This window comes from Rhizophagus irregularis, chromosome 12 (genome assembly GCF_026210795.1).
Source record: "Rhizophagus irregularis chromosome 12, complete sequence".
In the NCBI taxonomy this organism is placed as follows: Eukaryota; Fungi; Glomeromycota; class Glomeromycetes; order Glomerales; family Glomeraceae; genus Rhizophagus; species Rhizophagus irregularis.
The window spans coordinates 2,328,030-2,352,749 of NC_089440.1; the positions used below are offsets into that span (position 1 = coordinate 2,328,030).

Sequence of the window (24,720 nt, forward strand, 5' to 3'; positions counted from 1 at the left end):
GGTACTAGATGGTTGATGTTACCTGTCGAAAGTCCTCCATGAAAGTAGATGCTCTCTAAAGGTCGTTAAATAAATTGAGTATCAGTATCATACAATGGGTATAGGATGAGTAGGCGGCGTGTACCTAGCTTCAGATCAGCCTAAAATGGCCCGATGGGGGATGCTTCTATAGTGGTGCTGTTACCTGAGGAATTAAGTACTCGGTATAATAGTTGCCCATTGAAGATGATAGGACACAGACCCGAGATTAGTCTCATAAGAGGCAATGGGTGGTCTGGCCGTAAACACTTGCAAAAGAAAAAAATAAAACTAAAAAACTAAAACTCTCTCCCGTTGCCCTCACGACAATATTTACATAAAATAAAATAATTTTTCTCAAAGTTTTTTATTACCTTTTCTTTTATTTTTATCCTTCCTATTTTTATCTAGGCCTATGGCCTCTTCTCACGACTTCTCAACTTTGAGTTGGGATGAAGTTCTTTCTAAACTTCGCGAAGTTGAGGACCTTTGCGCTAAGTGCGCCCTTAAACAAGAAGCTCTTTTTGCTCGTTTCAACTCTCTTCCTGACAACTCTTCTGCCAAGTCACGTGCTTACCTCGCTTTTGGCCCCTCCGCCTACTAGACGACTCTCTTTCTGAACAAAAACGCCTTTTACACTTGCGTTTGACCTCTCTTTCGTCTACTGCGGATTCAAAAAAGGATTTCGCTATCCCCCTGTTGACGATCATCCATCACATGATGATCCAATGAATGATGATCCACCTCCTCTTCCATTAGCTATTTGGGCTTCTAAACACGAGGCTGATCCTAATATCATCTTAGATTTATGTACCCCTTCTATGCGATACACCAATAGTTTACGCCCTCCACGGCGTACTCCTAAATTTCTTTGTAAACACGTATCCTCTATGATTTCCCCTGCATCCTTTAAGCGCACACAGAAAATTAAGACAAAATTGTCTTTTGCGCGTTTGGTTTTATCCCCTTCTACAATACGTTTATTAGTTCCACCTTTATCACGTCCTTCCCAACCTAAAAGTCCCTTTCAAAATAAATTCCTAGACTCCTCTCTCATAACTCCCCATATTTCAGCTCTAGTAGATACCGCTGATAATGACAATAACGTTCCTCCTCCGGTCCTTTCTCTAACTAGTATACCTGCGGGATCTTCACCTGCAACTTCTGCTTCAGCCCTCCTTCATGATAATGCACAGTGTTTATCTTACACTTTCACAATACGTACCATCCTGGATGGATGGATACGTCCTGCTCGAAATATTGGCTTTAATCGTTTATATTCTATTTGACAAGGCAACTGTTACTTCCTTTTGGACTCCACTCCTGATTCGGATAATTGTTATTCGATTCATACCAATTCTCCTCTCCTTTCAACTACTAAGCCATTTGAATTTACATCTGATCGTCCTTCTCCTAATTTGAAATTTATTTTATCAAAATTTTTAACCTTTTTCTTTTACCGACAAAACCGTATTCCCTCGTATGCTCGACGTAAATATTTTAATAGGTTACGCCAGCTTTTATTAACACAACGTGTTACCTCTCTTGCCCGTTGGTCATTTTCTCATCGTAATAATAGACGTACTCGTACCTTTATTCAATTTCGATATCATCAATCTTGCTTTTACCTTGACCTTTATTTTGGTTCCCGCTGTTTTGCAACACTTCTGCTGCCTATGTTATGTCTCGCTTTTGTCATGCTTGTCATATTCATGACAAAAAACTTGTTCACACTTCTCCTCCTCCTCCTTCTCCTCTTTCAGCTTTACTCGAATCCGGTGTGTCTAAAAGACACGCTGATGGTTTTTATAAAGATGTAACTTCCCGACGTCTAGGACTTTCCTACCGCAAATCTTATGCTTTTCATCATGTTTTTAAGGATGACAGTGGTACACTTTTAGCACGAACTCTTATCTCATACTCTACTCACAAATCCATTTCCCACCCTTCGAAGAAACAACTTGCCCGTTAAGAACGCCATAAAGACCTTTTATCAGACCAGAGCAAATTTTCACGACATGTTATTCAGCTTGATCTTCTTGACTCTTCCATGTGGATGGCCACTAAGAATCATGCTATAGTCATTCCTCCTACCTCCTATCATTTGACTATGTCTACTACTGATTACTCAATTGTCCAGAATATACGTAATCTCGTATCTGTGCGCCCTGATGTTTCCTTCTGTTTGAACGAACGTTCACATCACTCTTCAGTTGCGTTTATATCTTCTAAATTTACAGGTTCTATCCAAAAAGTGGTTTTGAATCCCTCTTCTGTAGTTGGAAGTCATTTTATTACTGACAAACCCACCTCTGGTCCTTTTGTTGGTCTGAACTGCCCTGTTATTGATTATCAAGATTTTAAAACTTTTGGCTTTAGTCGTTCCATTATTGATATAGTCTGAAGGATACTCTCGAATAGTGCTTCCATTTATGTACATTCTCACAATTTCCTCTGGTTATTAATTTCCAAGCACAACACTTTCTCGGTATCGAAGAAGTATCTTCGAGATGCCATCCAATCTATTATCACCAAATCGGCTTCCTCTTCGACATTTTCACATCTTTGGAATAGTGATACACAGTTTTCTTTCAAACTAGGTCGTGTTAAACCTTGTGATATCTTAATGTTATTGGATGTTTGTGCACGCTTGGTTTGATACACATCCTTACCCTGCTCCTTCTGATTTTCGAACACTGTGGGATTTACCTGCTGATTTTGTTCACCCTGTTTTTTTAATGCGCTAATTGCGCTAATTTTTTTTTTTTTTTTTTCATTATTTACTTTTAATTATTCTCCTTTTTCACTTCTTTTACGCTTATTTTAAGCTTTTCTATTTTCTCTTCCTAATTTTTTATGAATACAAATTTTATTATTCTATATCAGAAATTTATATATAGCACTTTAGCGATTGATGAATTTACTCTATTGAATTACAAATTTTTACAACATTTTATGTCAGCCAGAATTTACACATAAAACTTCGGTTAAAGATTAATTCGACTAGCTTGCTAGTGATGCTTCCAAAATACGTGGCCCATCTACAAATTCTTCTTCTATTGCTACTTCTTCACAAAAATACAACTCTTCTTTGGCGACAGTTTCTCAGGATTCCTGGATTTCTTGGATATCCTCTTTTATAATTCGGGGTGGATCATGGATCTCGCACTTGGATTTTCTGCGCCGCTTAACAGTTCAACCTCTTAGAATTTCTTTCTGGTAACGGACTGGATTTTTGGATGTTGGATAGTTGACTCACACTGGCCTTCGGGTAAAGTTGGGGTATGCGATTCTGTAATAGTTTAGTTTTTCTTTGCTTTAAATTTTTTAGTTTAGATTTCTTTGCTTGTATGAGTCGTGAAGCTACTCTTTTTATTTTTTATTAGTTTATTTTCTTATTTTTGTAATACTGTTCGATCTTATTTTTGAAATTTAAAATATGAATAAAAGATAAAGTCATAAGACTGTTTGCACAAGAAAAGGATAAAACTACTACCATTCGATTCGTTTCAGTGAGAAGATTCTAACAAGCTATGATACATCCTTGTACGATTATTAGATGCCAAGTTATTTAATATATTCTTTATATAACTGTGATTATAAACAGTTCTTTTTAATATAAGATTTTTGAGGATAGGTGTGATAGTGACTATAGATAGATTGTGACTATATAGGATAGATTTTAATAATAAAGTGTTTTGAACATTCAACTGGTGTAACTATATAGTAGAATGTGACTATAACAGGAGTGACTATAGAGGGAGTTGACTGTAATGGAACTTCGAGAGATACAGTCTGAAGAAACAAAAAAAAAAAGAAGAATTGGCACTTGATGTAAAGGGAATGAGGACGCTTGATACATTATTTACAAGTACTGAAGCATCAACTAGTATGCTCTCACCACAATCATTGCAGCCACAATTTCCACTTCCATCTCTATTTTCATTTTCTGAAACACAAAATCGTTCTTTAATTACTAAAGAGCTTACAAGAAATCTACAAATACGCCTAAAAGAAATAAATCAACAATGCTTAATAATGAAATCAGCAAAAACAAATAAAAATGTTTTTACCTATGATTATTTACGTCGTCTAAGTATACGTAGGTATATACAATTATTATTAGATGGTCAGGGTAAAATGGATGCCAGTAATCAAATTGCATAAATCATGTGGGACAAAGGTGATTATATTGCAAGATGTATTCGAAAATGGAAAGCCCACTTTATACAGACAGGAGAGCTTCTTATCTATCATCAAGGAAAACATACAAAATTGGAAAGTTTGCTAAATAATGAAGACTTTGATTGAAGAATGCTAATACTTGCATACAACAAAAACCAGAATCACGTACTCCTAGAAACCTGAAAATGTATATTGAAGGAATAATATTTCCTAAATTAACGGGTCATATTAAAAAAGACACGATTTCTGAGAAAACTTGCCGAAATTACATGCATTTGTGGGGATATAAGTATGATGAAAGAAGGAAGGGAGTTTATTATGATGGGCATAAGCAACCGGACGTAGTGCTATACAGAAAGGAATGGTTGAAGAAGATGTTTGAATATCAAAAGTTTATAAAAGAATTTGATGGTGATATGATGGATATTGTTTCAGAATTCCAGTTTAAGCCAGGAGAAAAAGAACTAGTCCAAGTGACATATGATGAATGTCACTTTTATGCAAATGATGGGCAATAAAGAATCTGGATAAGAGAAGACGAAGATATCCTACGCTCAAAGCACCAGAGATGTTCCATTATGATTTCAGCCTTCCTTTGTCCATGTCACGGGTTACTACGATTATCCAATGAACAGTTACAGGAAAATCCACACATAAAAAATAAAGAGGCTTTTGTTATTTGTTCTATACAAACAGATGGATATTGGAAATCGAAGCATATGTTAGATCAAGTAAGATTAAATATGGTTGGAAATCTCAGAAACAAAGAAAAAAAAAACAAATCCTGATTAAGGATTTTTCATTTGCAAAAATAGCTTGTGCATCAAGCTATTCCAATATTTGAGATACTGCACCCTGGTTGTGTTGGAGTTTTCTGTTTTGATCAATCTACAAATCACAATGCAATGGCAGCTGATGCACTAATTGCGACAAGAATGAACTTGAGTCCCGGAGGAGCACAACCTAAAATGCGTGATGGATGGTATATCGATAAAAATGGAGAGAAGCAGACACAATTAATGGTATTTCTAGGTAATCATAAACTAAAAGGAAACCAAAGGGTATCAAGCAAGTACTTACAGAACGTAACCTTTGGCCAGAGAAAAGTATTCGTTTGATGTGTGAGCAGTGTTCAGGAAAATAAGATGATAATATTGATCTGAAAAGACTAGACTGTTGTGCACAAAGAATAATGTCACTGCAACCAGATTTTTGTGAACAACGGTCAATATTGGAATAAGTATTAATTAAAGCAGGACATATTTTTGAGCGTTACCCAAAATTCTATTGTGAATGCAACTTTATAGAATGGTACTGGGGTTTTGCAAAACGGGAAACAAGGCGGATATGCAATTATAATTTCAATGATTTATTGATACAGGTTCTGGAAGTTCTCATAAGTGTTTCTGTAACAACTATCCGCAAGTTTGCACGTAAATCATGGAAATACATGGATGCATACAATAAAGGATTGGAAGGTAGGACTGCCGAGTGGGCTGTTAATAAATATAAATCACATCGTCGTTTACCTGAAAATATTGAAAGAATAATGGATCAGTTAGATAATACATAAGTACATATTAATAATAAAGACATTAATTAATGCATACTTTACATACTTAACTGCTTTTATGGTTGACTGGTATAACTTTTATAGCAGTATTAACTGCTTTCATGTTGCTGAAAAGTGTCATTTTTCTCATTGTTTACAGTGAAATTAAAATTAAAATGAAAACACGTAACGTTTTTGCATGTAAAAATCTAATCAAAATTTCAAATCTTAGATTTTATTGGTCAATTTCGAGTCACGTGATTTAGGTTCGGTTCTCGGAAAATTGAAACAAAATCACGTGATTGTCGAGTATAGACTTCCGGCACCATATTTAATTTACATTTAAATTTTGCCTATTTCAGTATATTTTGAGGATATTTAAAATAAGAATATTTTAAGTATATTATTATATACTTAAATTATCCTTTAAACGGTTTTGCCGGCAAATTTGCCTGCAATTTTTCAAAATAAATTTATATCCAAATATAAAGTTTGTCAATATGATTTGGATTATCCTATAATTCCGCAGCTATATTGATCTACATTTTTAGCATCAATTGTATGGTTTTGATATGTGATTAATGACTGCTAATCACCGAAATTAGTCACAAATTAACCTCAAAAAAATAACATCAGAATTTTTATATAATAAATTAATTTTCTTTACCATAATATTCTGCTTCATTACAAAGCATTTTAATATATTTTTTTATTTTTATTATGAAACTTCACACTCTAATGAACAAAATAGAGATGATAAAATTTAACTTTATGCATTTTTTACAAGTTCACAAAAATAATTCTTTTTTTAGGGTTCTATGTAAAGTCAAAATGCCACTTCTAAACATTAAAAATCATCATAACAAAAGTTGTTCATCATAGAAATTTCTACATATTCAATTAAGCTTTAATATAGCTGCAATCAAATTCCAATGAGATCGTCAAAGTTAAATGCAAATTTTTCAAAATTTTTTGTCATTTAAAAAATATAACTTTTGACCAATGGTCAATCTTCAATCTTATAATATGTAATTAATAAATAATGATTATTGTCACATAAATTATGATTTAAGCTCTTTGCGAAAAAAAATTTTATTAGAATAACTTCATTTTTCATAAAATTAGATGAGAACTGAATTTTCGGTAAAATTGCAGGCAAATTTGCCTGCAATGTTTTACCGTTTAGTAAGGGATACTTAAATGATTGCCTATTTCAGTATATTTTAAGTATAAAATAAAATTTTAAGTTTATTTTAAGTATATTTTAGCAAAAATATTTTTTATAGAAAATATAAATTTATAATATATGTAATCAAAATTATAGCCTACAAGTAAAACATTTAATGCCTAATTTAATTAGAAATTTTTATATACAATTATTTAGTAAAATATTTTTTAAGTAAAAAATATCTTTATAAATAAATTTTTCTTTTTTAAAATTTAATTTCTTATTTTCAAGTATCTTTATATATTGTAATATTTTTGTAGTATTTAGATAATTTTTGCAAAACTAAAATTAGAATTTATTTATTTTACTATACCAAAAAAATGCTCAATATTATGCATTTAAGAAATTAAAGATATTTGAAAATAGTGTTGTTAAATATCATTAAAATGATATTGAAATAATATCAAATAATATTAAATAGAAATTTTCTAAGTTTACATGGGGTGTTTGTACACGGGTCATATAAATATAATTTTTAATAGACTAATTTTTTGTTTTTTAACTTGAAATTGAATGCTACCGACATTATACTCTTTTACTTTTTATTCTTATTATATTACAGATAAATATATGTATTTTCACCTGCTCTGAAAGTTTATTTAAGGCATTAAAGGAGGTTTTGAATGCCGTTTTTAATCTACTAATATGACCCGTGTTTAAACACTCCGTGTACAAATAGAAATTGCCTATTAAATAATATTGATTTTATTATAAAAAAATATGAAAAATAACAAATATTATTTGAAAAATAGGCAAATAATATACAATAAAAATGGAAATAAAAAAATGGTCATCACACATATCCTACACATATCTTACATATATCGGGTACTCAAAATGTAGAAAATTATACACAAATAATACATATATCATACACATATCAGGTACTTATATATATAGTATACCTATCAGGTACCTGATATATGTATGATATATATATTAGTACCCGATATGTGTATGATATGTGTATTATTTGTGTATGATTTTCTACATTTTGAGTACCCAATATGTGTAAGATATGTGTAGGATAAATCATTTTTTTACCAGTGCAATTTAACAACATTATTTGAGAATAATATTTACAATAAATCTTAATTAATAAAACTATTAATTAACAAAGAGAAATAAATATTAAAAATATTTGATCAGCAAAAAAATTCTGGTTTATTATAATAAAATCAGTATATCTTTATACAAATATTTTAATATGAAATTGCTAAAAATATAAAAAGAAAAAACTAATTATTGCTATTTTTATTTTTTCAATAAAAGTAATATTATGATTAAAATAACTATTTACAATTTCACTTAAATTAGTAATATAATATTTGATTAATAATAAATTAAAATTGTATTTAAATTAATAATAAAAGAAATTTACTACTTATCTATCACAAATAGATATATAAAAACTATCCATTTTAAGTTGTATTTTATAATTTACAGTTAAGTATTGTTTTAAATTTGAAAAGTAAAATGTTTTATACATTAGCAGTACTAGTATCATTTTGATAATCTAATTTTATAATATCATTTTTATATATAATTGAATTATAATGATTAATAAGATTGAAAAAATTAAAATATTGAATTGATGAATTTCTAAATATTAATTATAAATAGGATTTTTAAATTAAGTAAACCTTTCCAAAATTTTACAATTAGTTTCTTTAAAATTTTACTATAATTTTATTATAATTTTAGCAAGATTTCAGACTTTCAGCAGTTTTAGTATTTATAATAAGTTTTATTAGATTTTGCTTTTTTTCAGAGTTTTATCAATAGTTTTAGCAAAATTTTATTATTTTAGCATTTTACTAATTTGCTAAAATCATTTAATTTTTTCAGTAATTTTATTCTAAATATTAAAGTATTGCAGTTTTTTGCATATATATATAAATAATAAGACTAATAATATTAAAATTAGATAATTAAAACAAATATTTAAATTATTATTATAAATAGAAAATTATTCTAATGTTAAATTATAAGTATTTTTTTCTGTACTTGAAATTCAACAATTACTCTATTTGAATTAATTAATAATATATAAAATTATAAATATGGGGCGAATAATTAAGATTGCTTGGCTAAACTCATTTTAACTTTTGACAAAAGTCTAAACTTTAATTAGTAATAGTTTAAACTATGACAAAAGGTTTTGACAATTGCTAAATGTTTAAACTATATCTAAACTTTCTAATTAATAAAATTTAAAATAAAATATTATATATTAATTAACAATTATTAATAAATACAGTCAGACCTCCATATAGTCACACTCCATATAGTCATATCATATAAAATTTCTCCATATAATCACACTTCTAGGAAAAACCAATTTATATAATTATTATTTTATATAATCATATTATAGTAAAAACCTTTATATAGTTACCAATTTTTGCAGAACCAATTAAATAACTATATAGAAATCTAACTATACTAATAATAATATATAAAAAGTAAAATTATAAAACAGTTATAAAACTGGTTATTAGTTAAACTTACTATATATTTTAATATATTTTTTTTTTTTTTTTTTAAATGTTGAATCATGTATCATTTTATTAGAATATATTTGGACTATATAATAATCACAACTATTCTATAAATGATACTTCCAGCACCTGATCAGTCCAATCAAACATTAACTATTATATCACAAATAAATTAAAAATATATAAAATTAAATAATAAAAGTAAACCAAAATAATTAAACCAAAATACTATACTATAAACCAAAATTAAACTAGAAAGAAAAATAAAGGAAAAATAAAAGTAAAGTAAAAATAAATTTACTAATAAATAATTAATTAAAAAGTTTTTTTTTTTTTTTTTTAAAAAAATATTACTCCAGTAATTTTTTGCTTATGTATAATGTAACCTTATTAAACTTCTTCTTTATTGGAATCCAATCCTCACATATGTATTTCTTTATAAAGGTATCCATTGATTTCTTTACCATTGGAATCCTTTTGTACTCGATCTGCTTTTCTTGTTTGTATATCTTTTGCTTTATCTGAAGGTTGATTTAAGTGGTCTTTTGCTTTATTTAAAGGTTGATTTAAGTTGTCTTTTATTTTGGGTTCTGAAGTAATTTTATCTGTTCAAGTAATGCCTTTTCTTTTTTCCCATAAAATGATTTGTTCACATTTTGGTTTCCATAATAATTCTTTAAATGTTAAAATGAACCGTATTAAAATGTTAGCCATAAGTATCTGTGCTTCATTAAGAGTTATTTTAAAATCTTTTTGTAATTTTATTGTTAAATGAGTTTCAACTTTCACTTTCAATGCCAAGTGTTGGAACTTTTGGAATTTTTCTGACCTTGCTGTAATTCCTAATATATCTTGTAATACATTTCTAATAAAATCTTCACCTTGGCATTTAATTTGCTTTTGTTTTAAACATATAATTATAGATTTTTCTGTTATAATCTCCAAAATTTTTTGCCAAATCAATTCATATGCTTGGCATTCAAATAAGTGATTCCAATTTTCCTTTTTGTTACAGTTCATAACACATTTCATCTTCTTATAAAGTTTTGGCTTTCTTAATGCTAGAATAGATCCTAAAGGAAGGATTTTATGAAATAGTTTTGCTATAAAAGTCCACAAATAGTTAGTTTGCATACTAGTGCAGTGAAACCCTTTGCAATAATGGAAAATAAGCCAAGTAATTTTCCAGTCTATCTGATTAACATCTCCATAACATAATTCCTGATTATTTTTTAACAATGACCATTCAGTAGCTTCACCTGTAGCTAATATTTTCAAAATAAATCGTCTAATATTAACTTCAATAGGATTATCTATAAAAACAGGAAAGTAGGATAGTATATTATTAATAAAATTTATATTATTTCTAAAAAGATTATTTCCACATTGTCCTTTTTTTGCCAATTTGTCAGCTATATCATTGCCTATAATGCCACTATATCCCTTTATTTTAACCAACTTTATGTTTATTGATGCCTCTCTGATTAGCATAATTATTTTAATAATGATCAAGTTATTAGTTTTTTTTAATATATTTTAATATATAATGATTTAAATAATTAATATAAATTATATAATTTATTATAATAAATGGTAAACTTTATTAATTACTATGTAAAAATATGTCTAAACCTTTCGCAGTTTTACCAGTTTCATCAGTTTCGCAGTTTCGCAAATTTTTAATTTTTTAATAAAATGTTTTAACTAGTTTTAATTTCAACAATTGTCTAAATTACTTAGTTTTGCCTAGCAACCTTAGGCGAATTAATTTTTTATGTAATATTAAAATATCATTAGCAGTATCTTTTAATTTGTTAAGTATTAAAGCAATTAAAATATATTAGTTTAAATAATTTATAATAAACAAACCAGATCTATATATATTATATAATATTTATATATTTAAAATAAATATAAGTAATTTAATTATTTTTATATATAATTATTATAATACAATTATCTTAAATTTTAGTAATCTAATTTATTATTACTAGTATTTATAAATACTATATATAATATATATTTTCACAAAAATTTATTTATTTAAATCAAAAAAATTACTTTAATTAAAATTGTTTAGCATTTTTAAAAATAATTTTAAAAAAAAAATTTAATTTGTATTATTTTTATTTTTTTTATACTACAAATATTGCAAATTTAAAAACTTAAAAAAATATATATATTGTAATATTAAATATTGTAATATGAAATAATATTTATTATATTAATAATATTTATTAGTTTAATTAGATTATTAATATAAATTATATACAGTCAACTCCTTCTATAGGCACACCCCTTAGAACTAAAAAAATATTGTATAATTATAAAAATACTATATGGTATAACTAAAAAGAGGGTTTTTTTAATAAGTTTATTAGTAACTTAGGGCTAATATAAATATGCTTATAAAAAGGGTGTAATTGGGTTGACTATAATTATAATATTAAATATTATAGTATAAAATGTTTAATTAATTAAGTAAAAATAACATTATTTTTATAAAAAATAAAACTTAATTTACAATAAGAAAAATTTTTTTTTTTAAAAAAACCTTATAATATATTTATTAAAATGAAAATTTGTATAAGATAAATAATAATATTAATTAATCATAACTATCCATTAATTTATAAATCTAAATATCTAATTACTATTTTTTAAGTAACAAATAATTTTTTTTTATAAAAACAATAAAAATGATTTTTAAATTATATAAATTATATTAATACTAGTTAAAACTTTAAAATTAACTATTTAGAACTTTATTACTAGTACTTAATATCATATAATATATATTTCAAAAAGTTATTCTAATTAAAATTATTTAGCATTCTTAAAAATAGTTGAAAAAAAGATTTAATTGCTACTAATTTTATTCTTTTTATACTGCAAATATTGCAAAAATAAGAAAATTCGAAAAATCTAGAAAAATATAAGTAAAGTAATATATACTTTAACATTAAGTATTATAATATAAATATAATATTATATTAATAGTATTTTTTTTTATTTTATAGTAAATCAAAGTGGAGTTATATTCGTTATGTTACCATATTTTTTTATTTCGTCTGTTAACGTGAGCGAGTTGCTGTAGTAGTGCTTTTATTGGAATATTTGACTCGGATAAAAAAATAGTGACACGTTCCGGAGCAAATAAACATTGCTAGGAAATATTTTTTGGGGGATCGCTTTATGTGTGAGTCTCACAATTAATAGTCGCACATATGTATCACTTATTACATCATATACACCCTGCTACGCGCTATAATTATAGTAGTATTTACTTTCCTGAACTCTAAATAGGAGAAATAAAAAACCATGTGACCGCGTGAAAAAATTTACAATTTATAAGATTTTTTTGTTTGTGCATGTGAAGAGTTACGTTGTAGTGGATTGGCCCTACGGAAAAAAAATAACGGTAACTTTTTTTGGTGTTTCTATATCTCTATCTGAATAATGCAATAAACTCCGCAATAAGGTGAATGTTTACAACCCACATTTACCCGCATATATTATAAACATGTTTTATTTCAGTAATCAACCATTTATAATTGAGAGTGAGATACCGATCTATTTATGGTATCCAATCAAATAGCATGATCGAACATCTAATAGAAAACGCAAATATACTATATCATAAATTATTCATATTCCAAAAGTCTGGGTTGTTTGGGTTGATTATAATTGTAATTGATAGCAGGTAAAGTAGTTTGAACAGGTGGCTTTGGTTGTTCATTCCAAAAGAAGGAACTAAGCCAGGAAAGGACGCCGGTGGATTGACCGGGTTGATCGAGTTGATTTGGTTGGGCAACATAGGCCATCCTCTTACTATAATCATAATAATTATAATTGTAATTGATAGCAGGTGGAGCAGGTGGAGTAGGTGGAGTAGATGGAGCAGGTGGCTGATTATAACAAGAAAGTTAGAAATATACAACACAATAGTTCTGTAATTGAAAGAAAGAACAAAATTCCTACCTGTTTAAGTGCTTCGTTACGCATTTGAAGCTTGAGCTTGAGTTTGAAGTCTTTATTAAGACCGTCTAGTTTCCTTTCAAAGCCTTCAATTTTATTTATGTCCTAAAGTGAAAAGAAAGGACTGTATAGTGAATAACTATAAGTCGATTGATATACTGATAATATATACTTACATCACGAACATTAACAAACTTTTTGATACGTCCTTTTTTGTTGAATCTTTCAAAGAAGGGTATAATTTCATCCTTAATCAAATAATAATATCGTGACATAATCTCCCCATCTTCCTCCGAAATATGATTATTAAAAATTTCTATTAATCTGACGATTCGATCTTCCAATTCTTCTGCTTTCGGAATAATATTATTTGCCAAACGAGCATTAGAAATAAGCCCAACAATTAACTTATGTGCTAATCTTAACACTGAAATTAATTCAATTCCGCTAACCATGATAGCAATGGTTTTCAATGCGTAACTTTTTTTTCTCTCTTAAATAGAATGCATTTAGGCTAAAAAATTGTAACTACTAAACCGGTTTATTTTCAATGACAAAAGGAATTGTAGCTGTGTCACGCATACTAATTGTACTGCATAAAACTGGCAAGATGTAGCTATCAAAGAGTGCAGAATCCTAGATTATTTAATGCGGGTCCCCGTATCAAGTCATTTCTTTGACACTTAATTTTTTTAGATATGTACAAATTTTTCATTGATAACTGATAAGCGAACACAAAATCTATATTTGAGAATATATACACATGAAACATACACGTTTAAAAAATTCGAAGTAAAATCTTTATTATATTTTTGTAAAGTAGTACATGAGAAAGAGCCGGCCAGCTAAGAAAAAATGAAAGTAAAAAAATGATAGAGTAGCAGGAAGGAAGAACACGCCTGCTTGTTAAGCCTGCCGAGCCCTAACCATATGATGGCCCCGCTACTCTTTACCACCATCTAAGTTATTATTAAGTTTGTTATCTACCCATAAACCAATATTATCTGAATGTAAATTGTGTCTTAGACAGGTGTTGGAGATTATCTTAAATGAATGTATAAAACGGGAATCATTTAGTTAATAGATTGTTTACACGCATAATGACGCTATCATGTATTTCTCTCAAATGAAGGTATAAATCGGGAATCATTTAGTTCACTATCATGAGAGTTAATAATCACCTGAATAACACATGTATAGATTTATATTTACATTTGCAAAACGCGCACATTTTAAAAATCAATCAAAACATTCTTTATTGCGAAGTAATACATGAGAAAGTGCCGGCCGGCTATGTAAAAAAAAAAATGAAACTAATAAAAGATATTGGAGTAGCAGGTTGTTTCAAGTAGGGTTCTGTAACCCGACACAGACATTACAATAGGCACCAACGCCTGGCAAAAAAAGGCTTGAACACTGGCGTTGGCATTGGCACTGGCACTAATACTTGGGCACAGTGCTAAGTAAATAGTACATATATTTTTTGCTCAGCAACGAAAAAAAATACAATTTTGCAGGAAAAAAATATTGACATCATCAATAAAGAATATAAGTAATTTTTTTCAGAGTAATATTATGCTATTTCTGGCAAATTGTTAAGAGGACTAAAATTTTTTTGACTTTCTTTAAGCCATGAATGCATTAGTATTGTGGAAGTAACTGTTTTTTCATTAAGATTTGCTCTGTCATTAGTAACTGTAAAGCCAGCTCTAGAAAATGCTCTTTTACTAGCAATGCTTGAAGGTTGAATGCCAAGATAGTCACGTGCCATCCTACTAAGAATTGGAAATCAGTTTGATAGTAACTTCCAATATAATATTCCATTATTATCATTTTCGAACTCTTCAAGTGGTTCCATTTCATATAATTCCAATTCATAGTCAATTGTATTTGTATTAATTTAAAACTTGCCTTTTAGGAAATGATCTACTAAATGTTTCAACATCATTAACTATTGTAGTTGAAGTGGTTGAGGGTGATGTTGAATATCTTGCCCATATAAAATTATTTTTTCATGAACACTATTAACATATTGATTTGCTTCATTTTCAGTATATTCTCCAACATCAATAATAATTGCCCTCAAATATTTCATCTTATATCTTAGATCAAGAACATGTGCAATTAAAATGTGATCTGCTATTACATCCCAATATTTTTTAAATTTTTTTATCATTAAATTATTACTCCTAGTTTTGCTGATATGCTGTTTGATTTCTAATATTACTGTCAAAGCATCTGAAATTGAATTTGATTGATCTTTAGAGAGGACTGCTGTAGCATCTTCAAATAGTTTGAGAACTTGGACAAATTGATTCAAGTTCAGCCAATTCCCCTGTTTCTAAACAAGGTGGCATTGATAGTTCTTTTAGACACATTTTTTTTAATTACTAGATGCAATAAAATATACCTTTTAAACATAGTTAGTCTGCTAGTATTGAGTTCTAACGAGTATCAATTTCAAGTATCAATTGCAAGAAATCTATTCCAACAACTCAACAATATGATTTTAATAATTCCAGTTGTTCATTAACTAAAGGATTAGCTAAATATTTTACAACCTTAATATGCACTTTTGTCAGAGATGTTCTATTTCAGTTAATCCTACTTTTACAATAAGATTAAGGATATGACACATACATCCTATAAATATTATATTAACATTAGGCAACTCTTTTTGAAGCAATTGTGTAACTGCTTTATTTGTTGTAGTATTACTATTCATAGTAAGTGCAAATAATTTATTCTTAATATCATAATTGTTCAATGTACTTTACTAAAAATACTACTTTTTTTAAATTAGTTTTATAATAATTTTGTAATACTTTTATTATATTGAAATGGTTTTATGAGATTTGAATTTATTTTGAAATTGTTTTAAAAGGATTACAAATGTAATTTAAAAATATAATTAATATGCATATACAAAATATTTTTGCAATAATTTTATAATAATGAATTTATTTTATATTGATTTTAATATTATTTTAAAAGAGTTTACAAATATATTTTAAAAATATAAATGAAATACTATATATGAAATATTTTTGCAATAATGAAATTACTTTGTATTTATTATAATATAATTTTAATAGAATTTACAGATATAATTTAAAAATATATCTATAAAATATTTTTACAATGATTTTGCAATAAAGAAATTTCTTTGTATTTATTTTAATATTATTTTAAAAGAGATTACAGATATATTTTAAAAATATAAATGAAATACTATATATAGCAATTTTAATACTATCTTAAGATATAAGAAGTTGCTATAGTATACTACCAGTAATAAATATTAGAACATTTTATTTTCACCAATCCATAAAGACCTTTATATTAATTTTCTTTGCAATACTTGTTTCACCTTCACATATTATAATTATATCAACTGTTTTTCAATTCAGATTATATAAATCTACTAAAATAGGATTTCGCCATTTAATCCGATTACTGCTAATGATAGTATTTGCATTATATTATATACGATTAATATTGAGTTTAACATAATGCCTAATCATTATTAAGATGACATTTACAATGTAATTGTCCAAAATAACTGATCTTTTATAAGCACATCTTTTTTTAACTTTTTTTAATTGAATTCCAAATACATGAATTACGTCTTCATTTGAAATAAACCTGCTTATATGTATTTCATTAGACAACTTATTAGAATTGCATCTGTAAATAATAACTTAATTGCCAATTCGCATGTGATGGATAGAAAAATTACCGCAAATTTGAAATCTGCATTTCGCTATAATCCCGAATAATACTGATATAACTCACATAAGGAGTTGTGTAGAGTTTATATGAAAAAAAAATTTTGAACTAGCAAATTGAATTTGCGTAGATCAATTAAAAATCTATAAACTCATAATTTTGATTTACTTAGATTAATTCTAAATTCAGACTAAGAGTTTTTATATATATAAAGATGATCATTTTTTAAGAGTAAATGCAAAGTATTTTATGTTATAAAAAATTTTTTATGTTATGACAAATTTTTTTTTTTTAAATATTTTTATAATTTACTGTTTTTTTTATAATTTTAATAAAAGTAAATTTTACTTTTTGTTTATAATCAATTTATTTTTATTTATTATATATTTAATTTATAAAATATTAATTATATTTATAATTTAATTTATTTTTATTCTTTTTTTTTTTAAAAAAAAATATCAATTATAAGATGATGAATTTAGACAAGTTTATTAGGATGTAGTGATTAAATTTATGCGATTTTAGACTTGTTAGAAAGCCCTTGATTTGCTCTATCCAATGGTATAAAAACCGCATATTTTGGTTAAATGGTTAATGAGAAATTACATCTCAAAGTTTAACAATTAATCTTACTTTATTATAGAATGAATTTAGATAAGTTTATTAGGATGTAGTGGTTGAATTTATGCAATTTTGGGCTTGTTGGAAAGCCCTTAATTTGCTCTATCCAATGGTATAAAACCTGCATATTTTGGTTAGATGGTTGACAAGAAATTATGTCTTAAAGTTTGGCAATAAATAAAATATTAATACAATTAAATAAATAAAGTTTTAATATAATAAATAATAAAAAGCATTTTTAAAAGTTTATAAATAAAATTTTAATACAATCAATACAATGGATAACAATTGATAAATATTTTTTTTGAACTAAGAGTTTGATTTGCATAGAGTTTATATGTAAAAAAAAGATGCATAGAGTTAATAGTAAATATTTGCAGATCATTTGTAAGTTATATTAGTATTATTCGGAGTCCTGTTTCTCTCATAGATTAAGTCAATCAATTTTTAACCAAATCACTTGAAATTTTTATTGAAAGTACTTTGAGATTTGATTTTTTTTATCCAAATATTTAATGTGATTCTTATAAAACTCAAAATTTTAAAAATCCATCTATAAATTAAACAAGTCAAAATTACATATGAAATCTGCATTTCCCCCATAAATAAGTCAATCAATTTTAATCAAATTACTTAAAATTTTTGTTGAAAAAATCTTGAGATTATATCTTTTTTATTTAAATATTTAATATTAATATTATAAAACTCAAAATTTTACAAAAAAATCCTAAACATTGCCAATTAGTCAAAATTTGAATAAATTTGCACCACTTTTTTTTGCCTTATGAAAGTACTGGCTAGAAGCCTTAAATTTTATATTTACATACTTTTACATATGTATTAATATATTCTTTAAAAAAAAATTAATTGAAAAAATACGGATTTTTTTTTATATTTGATTTAATACCTCAAAACCTGTAAAAACTACCTAATTTTAAGCAATTATTGATTTTTTTGCAATTTTTTTAAATTTTACAGTTTTCTAAGTTAAATAACTCTACAGAAATAAATTTTGATGCTTTAAAATGATCTGCGTCACCCTAAATCACATATTCTGAATGTGTACAAAGTGTTTATTTTTAGATTATTAAGTAAAATCAGGTTTTCAATTAGTTTATAATTCACATGTGAATTAGCAATTAATAGTTTAATAAATACTAATAGTGATACTTATATTCCAAATCATATACATAGTACTCATAATAATCCATAAAGTCAAACGCAATATTTAAACAGGTATCATAAAGTTGAGTTCTTCATATTGAAAACCAACCACATTCTTTTTTTCACGTCAAGTGCATTGTAAGTGGTTACACCTAAATAGTTAATACATTTTCGTACAAGAGCAAGAACCAGTTGCGGTGTTGGCTTACGAATTCTTATAAAAAGAGTCTTGCATTCATTAATAAAAAGATTTATTAATTGACTCTTAATAAAAAATATAGTTTGTTAGTACGTAAACAAATAATTTTATAATAAATTATAAATATTGCTATTAAACTTACATCATTTGCTTGAGAAGATTGATCAATTATCTTTTGGTTGGTTGTAATTGCATATTGACTATTAGATAGTAAACTTGTGAGAGCTGTTAAAGAAGTAGTAGTTATTATTTGAGCAAGAGTTGAAAGTAACGTTACAATATTAGGCTGCTAAGATAACATAGTGTTTCAATCAGAGAATATCCGTCACCATTATATCCGATCTGATTAGAATCCGCCATCCATTTATCCGATCTGATTAGAAATCCGTCATCTGGAATATCCGCATAAGTATCATCTCGGATCATCCGGATTATCCTTCCTGGGGCGATTATCTGGATTATCCGTTAATACCATTAAAATTTGTATAAGATATAATTCGAGCTGGCATTAACTGATCGGCACCAGAATTTCCTTTTTTGGATCCTTGTACAATAAGAATTCCCAATTTTCACAGAAATTAAAATTTCCTTTTTTGGAAATTTGTGTAATGTCACGTGATTTGACAGGATGCTCATTATAAATTAAATTTGTCGGATATCTGTCAGATGAATCCGTTATTATCCGTCATCCGAGAAATCCAATCCGTTATTATCTGTCATCCGTGTGATTCAATCCGTTAACTTATCCGTTATCCGTATAACCGCCAATATCCGGATATTCGTCAAAAATCTGGATAGCGGCTAATCAGATTGGAACACTAAGATAACACTAGTTATAAATCAGATGTCTGAATAGTAGCAGGTGCAGATGAATCAACCGCTGGAGCTGATAATGTAGATTCTTTTTTCAGTTTATCATTATTAGATGATTGGGTATTAGAAGATGGCATTGCTAAATCATCTAAAGCATTTACTGAAGCAGCTCTTTTATCATCAACATCATCAATGACCAAATAAAAAGGATTAAATTGGTCTGATTTACTATCAGAATCTAAAGTTTTAAATGGTCTGGATTAGTCCAGATTGGGGAGTAACCCAGAACTGGACTAAAATAATTGGTCATTTCAGCCCAGTCCCAGATTATCTTTTAACATAAATTGGATCAGACTGAAATGAACCAATTATTTTGGTCTGGTCTAGTCTGGTCCTATAATAAAAAAATGTTGTGCATTTTTTTTATAATAATATATTAAAAAAATGTTTTCACAATGTTTTTTCATTAAATTATTATAGAAACGTTGCGAAAATATTTTTTTTATAATAATATATTATAAAAAACATTTTTACAATGTTTTTCCATTAAATTAATTAAAAAAATATTGCAAAAATATTTTTCTAATTAAAATTACTTTGAAAAAACATTTCACAACATTTTTTCATTAAATTATTATAAAAACGTTGCAAAAACGTTTTTTTATAATAATATATTATAAAAAGGAGTTTGCTATTTATCACCGGTGGTGATCATCACCAGGACCCCGAACAATATATATATAGGTCAGATAAAAAATTCAAAATTTACTAAGGTCAATAAGCAAATATTTTTCATGTCTGCTAAGCAAACTTTTATCTAACCCATAAATTTTTTACACTGCTAAGCAATTTATTTTATGACATATATATATTTATATATAATTTTTTTTATAAAATATGTATATAAAAAAAACTAAAAAAACAAAAATTTTTGAAATAAAGTATGGATAAAGCTATTATTATTTTTTTGTAATATTACAACTTATAAATGTTTCTTATTAATATTTCGTATATCTGTTCTGTGACTTCAGAGCGTAATTTAGGCACTTTAGTCAAAGGAAACATCCAAAACCTTCTTAAGTAAAGTTGTTCAGCAGGTTCGAATCTACTTACATATAAATTTTTATCACGATTGAATAGATATTTATGGATTTATTCATGTTTTTTGTAACGCCACCAATACGCGGAATTTTTATTTTTAAAATTTACTGTAAAATTTGTCAAAAAAAATATTTTTAAAAAATTTTCTAAGTAAAAATGAAATAACTTTTACTGATTATTACAAAAATTATAGTGTAAAATTATAAAAAAACAGAAAAACACTTATTTTTCCCTTCCCATCCACCCGTTGCTCTCATTTTTAATATATATTTTTTTACTGTTACACGGACGCGTATATGATTTATAATTTTAATGTTACGCGGACGCGTATTTGTTTTATCAAAAACACGTTACACAATCACGTCTAAAAATGATTCCTGTATTACGTATACAATTAACTTATTCTTTGTATTAAAAATAGTAAATTTTTTTTACACAAACATGTTTATAACTTTGTTTACATATTTTATTAAATTTTTTTAATGTGAAAAATGTAAATATATATTATATTATATATATATATTGAAAAAATCTATCCTGCTACGCAAATATATATCTGACTATTAATAATTTAATACTCTGCTACGCATAATTATATCTGACTATTTAAAAATTATGGTATCAAATAAGCAATAATAAATCTCACATAGGAAAAATTTTTATATGTTGGTTAAGCAAACTCAAAACCTACCTTTATATATATTGTTCGGGGTCCTTCATCACCGGTATTACAATTTTTTATTTTTCACGTGATTTAAGATCAATTTAACGTTTTATTGTTGAAAAATATAAAATTTTATTGCGTAATAGTAAATCATGCGTCCAATAGTAATTATTATTTCAAAGTTTTTTTTTCAGCCGATTATACAAGAAATCAAGAATACGCAACCAACAAATATTTTACATTAAACTGAACTTTAAACCCCACTCCTACTAAATCTACTATGTCAACTAAAGTTTAGTTATTATTTTCTTTATCAACTAAGTCAGCTTTATGTTGCCTACATCCTCTAATATTATGCCTTTTTTCCAGATAATAACTACAGGTTTTAGAAAATGAAGATATATGTTGATTATTGTTCTCTTCAGTTGATGATTTATATAGGACCTAGAAATATATATACAGGGGTAGGGTACACAGATGCGTCGCCATCATAGTGGAATTAGACAGAGTAAAGTTTTGATTTGTGTACAATTTTAGAATTTTTCATCTATAGTTAGGTCATCAAGATTGCGTATTTTTTATCAAATTTTTTATATGTAAAAAATTAGTTTGCGTATTTTGACCTAAATTTGGCTAATCTTATATATATAATATATTTACTGTACGTACTTATTTAATTAACCGAATTGTAAGAAATTTCTAAGGGTTAAAAAGTGAAATTTTAGAAAAATATTATTAAAAAAATGGTAAATTCTATTTTTTCACATTAGTATTTATAATATAGAAGCCATGATAAAATAATTAATAACTTAATGTCTGAAATTTTATTTGCGTATTTTTGCAGGATTTTCAATATCAGGTGTCAATTATGCGTACTACTCATATAAAAAGTCTCTGCGTACAGCTCATAGTAAAAAATTTTTTCGCCACCTGACCCCTATATATATATTTCTGGGTCCTATTTATATCATTTCAGAGGATGACCTTTTGGCTTGTGATATTCTGGATTTGATATTTTCGGAATATTACATTCTTCCACTACAACTAATGGCTGTCACTGGTAATTATAGGAGGATTCTTGAATTTCATCATTAAAATGTGATATAGAATGAATTTCCTCTATATTTAATCCAGTATTATGATGATATTTCATAATGAATTGGGTAAGAAGTCCGATCAATTCTGATGCAACACCTTCTGCTACAGCAACTTGAACACTTGTCTTTGCTACTGATATAGTAGAACCAAACTCAATCTTTTTACTAACTTTTTCTTTAATATTTGACGTATAAATATTTGCAGACCGAATTTGATCAATATAATATAAAGCTTTGGTGGTATAATCTTTATTTCCTTGAGCAACTATTGTTAAAATAGAAATGTGGCGCAGTAATTTTATGTAGATCAATTTTGTAGATCATTTTGTAGATCCCTTGATTTTTTTGATTTATTTGATAAATCTGATAAATCTGATAAATTTGATATATTCGATTTATTTATTTTATTTTATTTATTTATTTTATTTTATTTATTTTATTTGTTTGATATATTTATTTTATTTTATTTATTTATTTTATTTTATTTATTCTATTTATTTATTATATTTGATTTATTTATTTTATCAAATATTCTTGATTTTTACTTTATTATAAATAGTGATAGGATTTTACCAAGTAGAAGGGGAGGTCAGTTAGGTAGTTAAGAATTGTATTGTAGTTTCCGAGTTATACGAAAAGAGTATTATTCCCAGTAGTATAATTCAAGATAGTTAATTTCGCAACCAAGAGATTATCTATATTTTCGTCATATTCAAAATCTTACATTATTTTAATAAAAACCTATTTTCTTTAACTGAACATCCAACGATATTTCACGTGATTATTTGTGATCAACTTAAGACTCTCCTATTAAGTTAAACTCCAGTTAACCTGTTAAAGCGTTAAAGTTTTTCAGTCAGCCTTAATCGTTGACAGGATAACAATTTGGTGCGAGTTGGGTGGAAACTAAAAAAAAAAAGTAATTGTGAATAAATAAGGAATTTCAGTACTTACAACAGATTTTTCAGCATATAGAAGACCATAATCGAGGACACTGGTCAAAATTAATGCTATCGGGTACATATTGGGTACCTGATATGTATACAATATATGTGATATATATGTATGATATTTAACAATACTACACATATCGGGTACCCGATAAGTGTAGTAGAAATGTAGAAAATCGGTGACATATATTGCAAACATCATATATACATCTTACATATATCGGGTAGTTAAATATTGGTCATATATTATAGACTTATTGGGTACCCAATATATTATGATATATATCATATATATATTATACAGATATCATACAGATATCAGACAGATAGATATAGAATCACTGGTCAAAATTGTGGTAAACTTGGGTACATATCGGATACCTGATATGTGTACAATAAATGTGAAATATGTGTATGATATTTAACAATACTACATATATCAGGTACCTGATATATGTAGTAGAAATATAGAAAATCGGTGATATATATTATAAACATCATATAATATCTTATACATATCGGGTAGTCAATTGTCAGGTACCCGGTATATTATAGTAAAATATCGGATAGATATTATACACTTGTACAATATTTATTTTATGCAATAATATAAATACTAATAAATCCATAATTTAAATTCAATTATAATATTAATTTATTTAATAGTACTAAAAGTTTTATTATTTTTAATTAATAATAAAAAATTACAAAAAAATAAAATTACAAAAAAGTATATAAAAATTATTCTAGCCATATAAACAATTAGAATTATATATATCTGTTATCTACAAATAATGTGTTCAGTTATTTGCTGCTTATTTTTATCTTTTTAATATTTAAAAGAAAGAAATAGAAATAGTAAAGTATATTAGTAATAATAAAGATATTAGTATAAATATTGTTAAACGAATTTGTAAAAG

At 26.6% G+C, this 24,720-nt stretch overlaps 6 protein-coding genes across 6 annotated transcripts; 4 read left to right on the top strand and 2 right to left on the bottom strand.

Moving 5' to 3' along the window:
* Positions 1–433: 433 nt before the first annotated feature.
* Positions 434–1,307, top strand: OCT59_004047 (uncharacterized protein; the record flags this gene model as incomplete). Its single annotated transcript, XM_066148021.1, has 2 exons — positions 434–587; positions 700–1,307. 2 exons carry the CDS (start codon positions 434–436, stop codon positions 1,305–1,307), a joined length of 762 nt encoding a protein of 253 aa, XP_065996660.1.
* A 2,554-nt stretch (positions 1,308–3,861) lies between these two features.
* On the top strand, positions 3,862–4,185 carry OCT59_004048 (uncharacterized protein; the record flags this gene model as incomplete). Its single annotated transcript, XM_066148022.1, has 1 exon — positions 3,862–4,185. One exon carries the CDS (start codon positions 3,862–3,864, stop codon positions 4,183–4,185), a length of 324 nt encoding a protein of 107 aa, XP_065996661.1.
* A 203-nt stretch (positions 4,186–4,388) lies between these two features.
* On the top strand, positions 4,389–4,721 carry OCT59_004049 (uncharacterized protein; the record flags this gene model as incomplete). Its single annotated transcript, XM_066148023.1, has 1 exon — positions 4,389–4,721. The coding sequence occupies one exon, from the start codon at positions 4,389–4,391 to the stop codon at positions 4,719–4,721; it is 333 nt and encodes a 110-aa protein (XP_065996662.1).
* A 60-nt stretch (positions 4,722–4,781) lies between these two features.
* OCT59_004050 (uncharacterized protein) lies at positions 4,782–5,776 on the top strand (the record flags this gene model as incomplete). Its single annotated transcript, XM_066148024.1, has 3 exons — positions 4,782–4,934; positions 5,019–5,225; positions 5,585–5,776. The coding sequence occupies 3 exons, from the start codon at positions 4,782–4,784 to the stop codon at positions 5,774–5,776; spliced, it is 552 nt and encodes a 183-aa protein (XP_065996663.1).
* A 7,352-nt stretch (positions 5,777–13,128) lies between these two features.
* OCT59_004051 (uncharacterized protein) lies at positions 13,129–13,917 on the bottom strand (the record flags this gene model as incomplete). Its single annotated transcript, XM_025320222.2, has 3 exons — positions 13,129–13,392; positions 13,466–13,567; positions 13,639–13,917. 3 exons carry the CDS (start codon positions 13,915–13,917, stop codon positions 13,129–13,131), a joined length of 645 nt encoding a protein of 214 aa, XP_025171833.2.
* Positions 13,918–20,008: 6,091 nt separating this feature from the next.
* Positions 20,009–20,535, bottom strand: OCT59_004052 (uncharacterized protein; the record flags this gene model as incomplete). The annotated part of the gene is made up of 2 exons (XM_066148025.1): positions 20,009–20,226; positions 20,523–20,535. 2 exons carry the CDS (start codon positions 20,533–20,535, stop codon positions 20,009–20,011), a joined length of 231 nt encoding a protein of 76 aa, XP_065996664.1.
* Between the last annotated feature and the right edge of the window lie 4,185 nt (positions 20,536–24,720).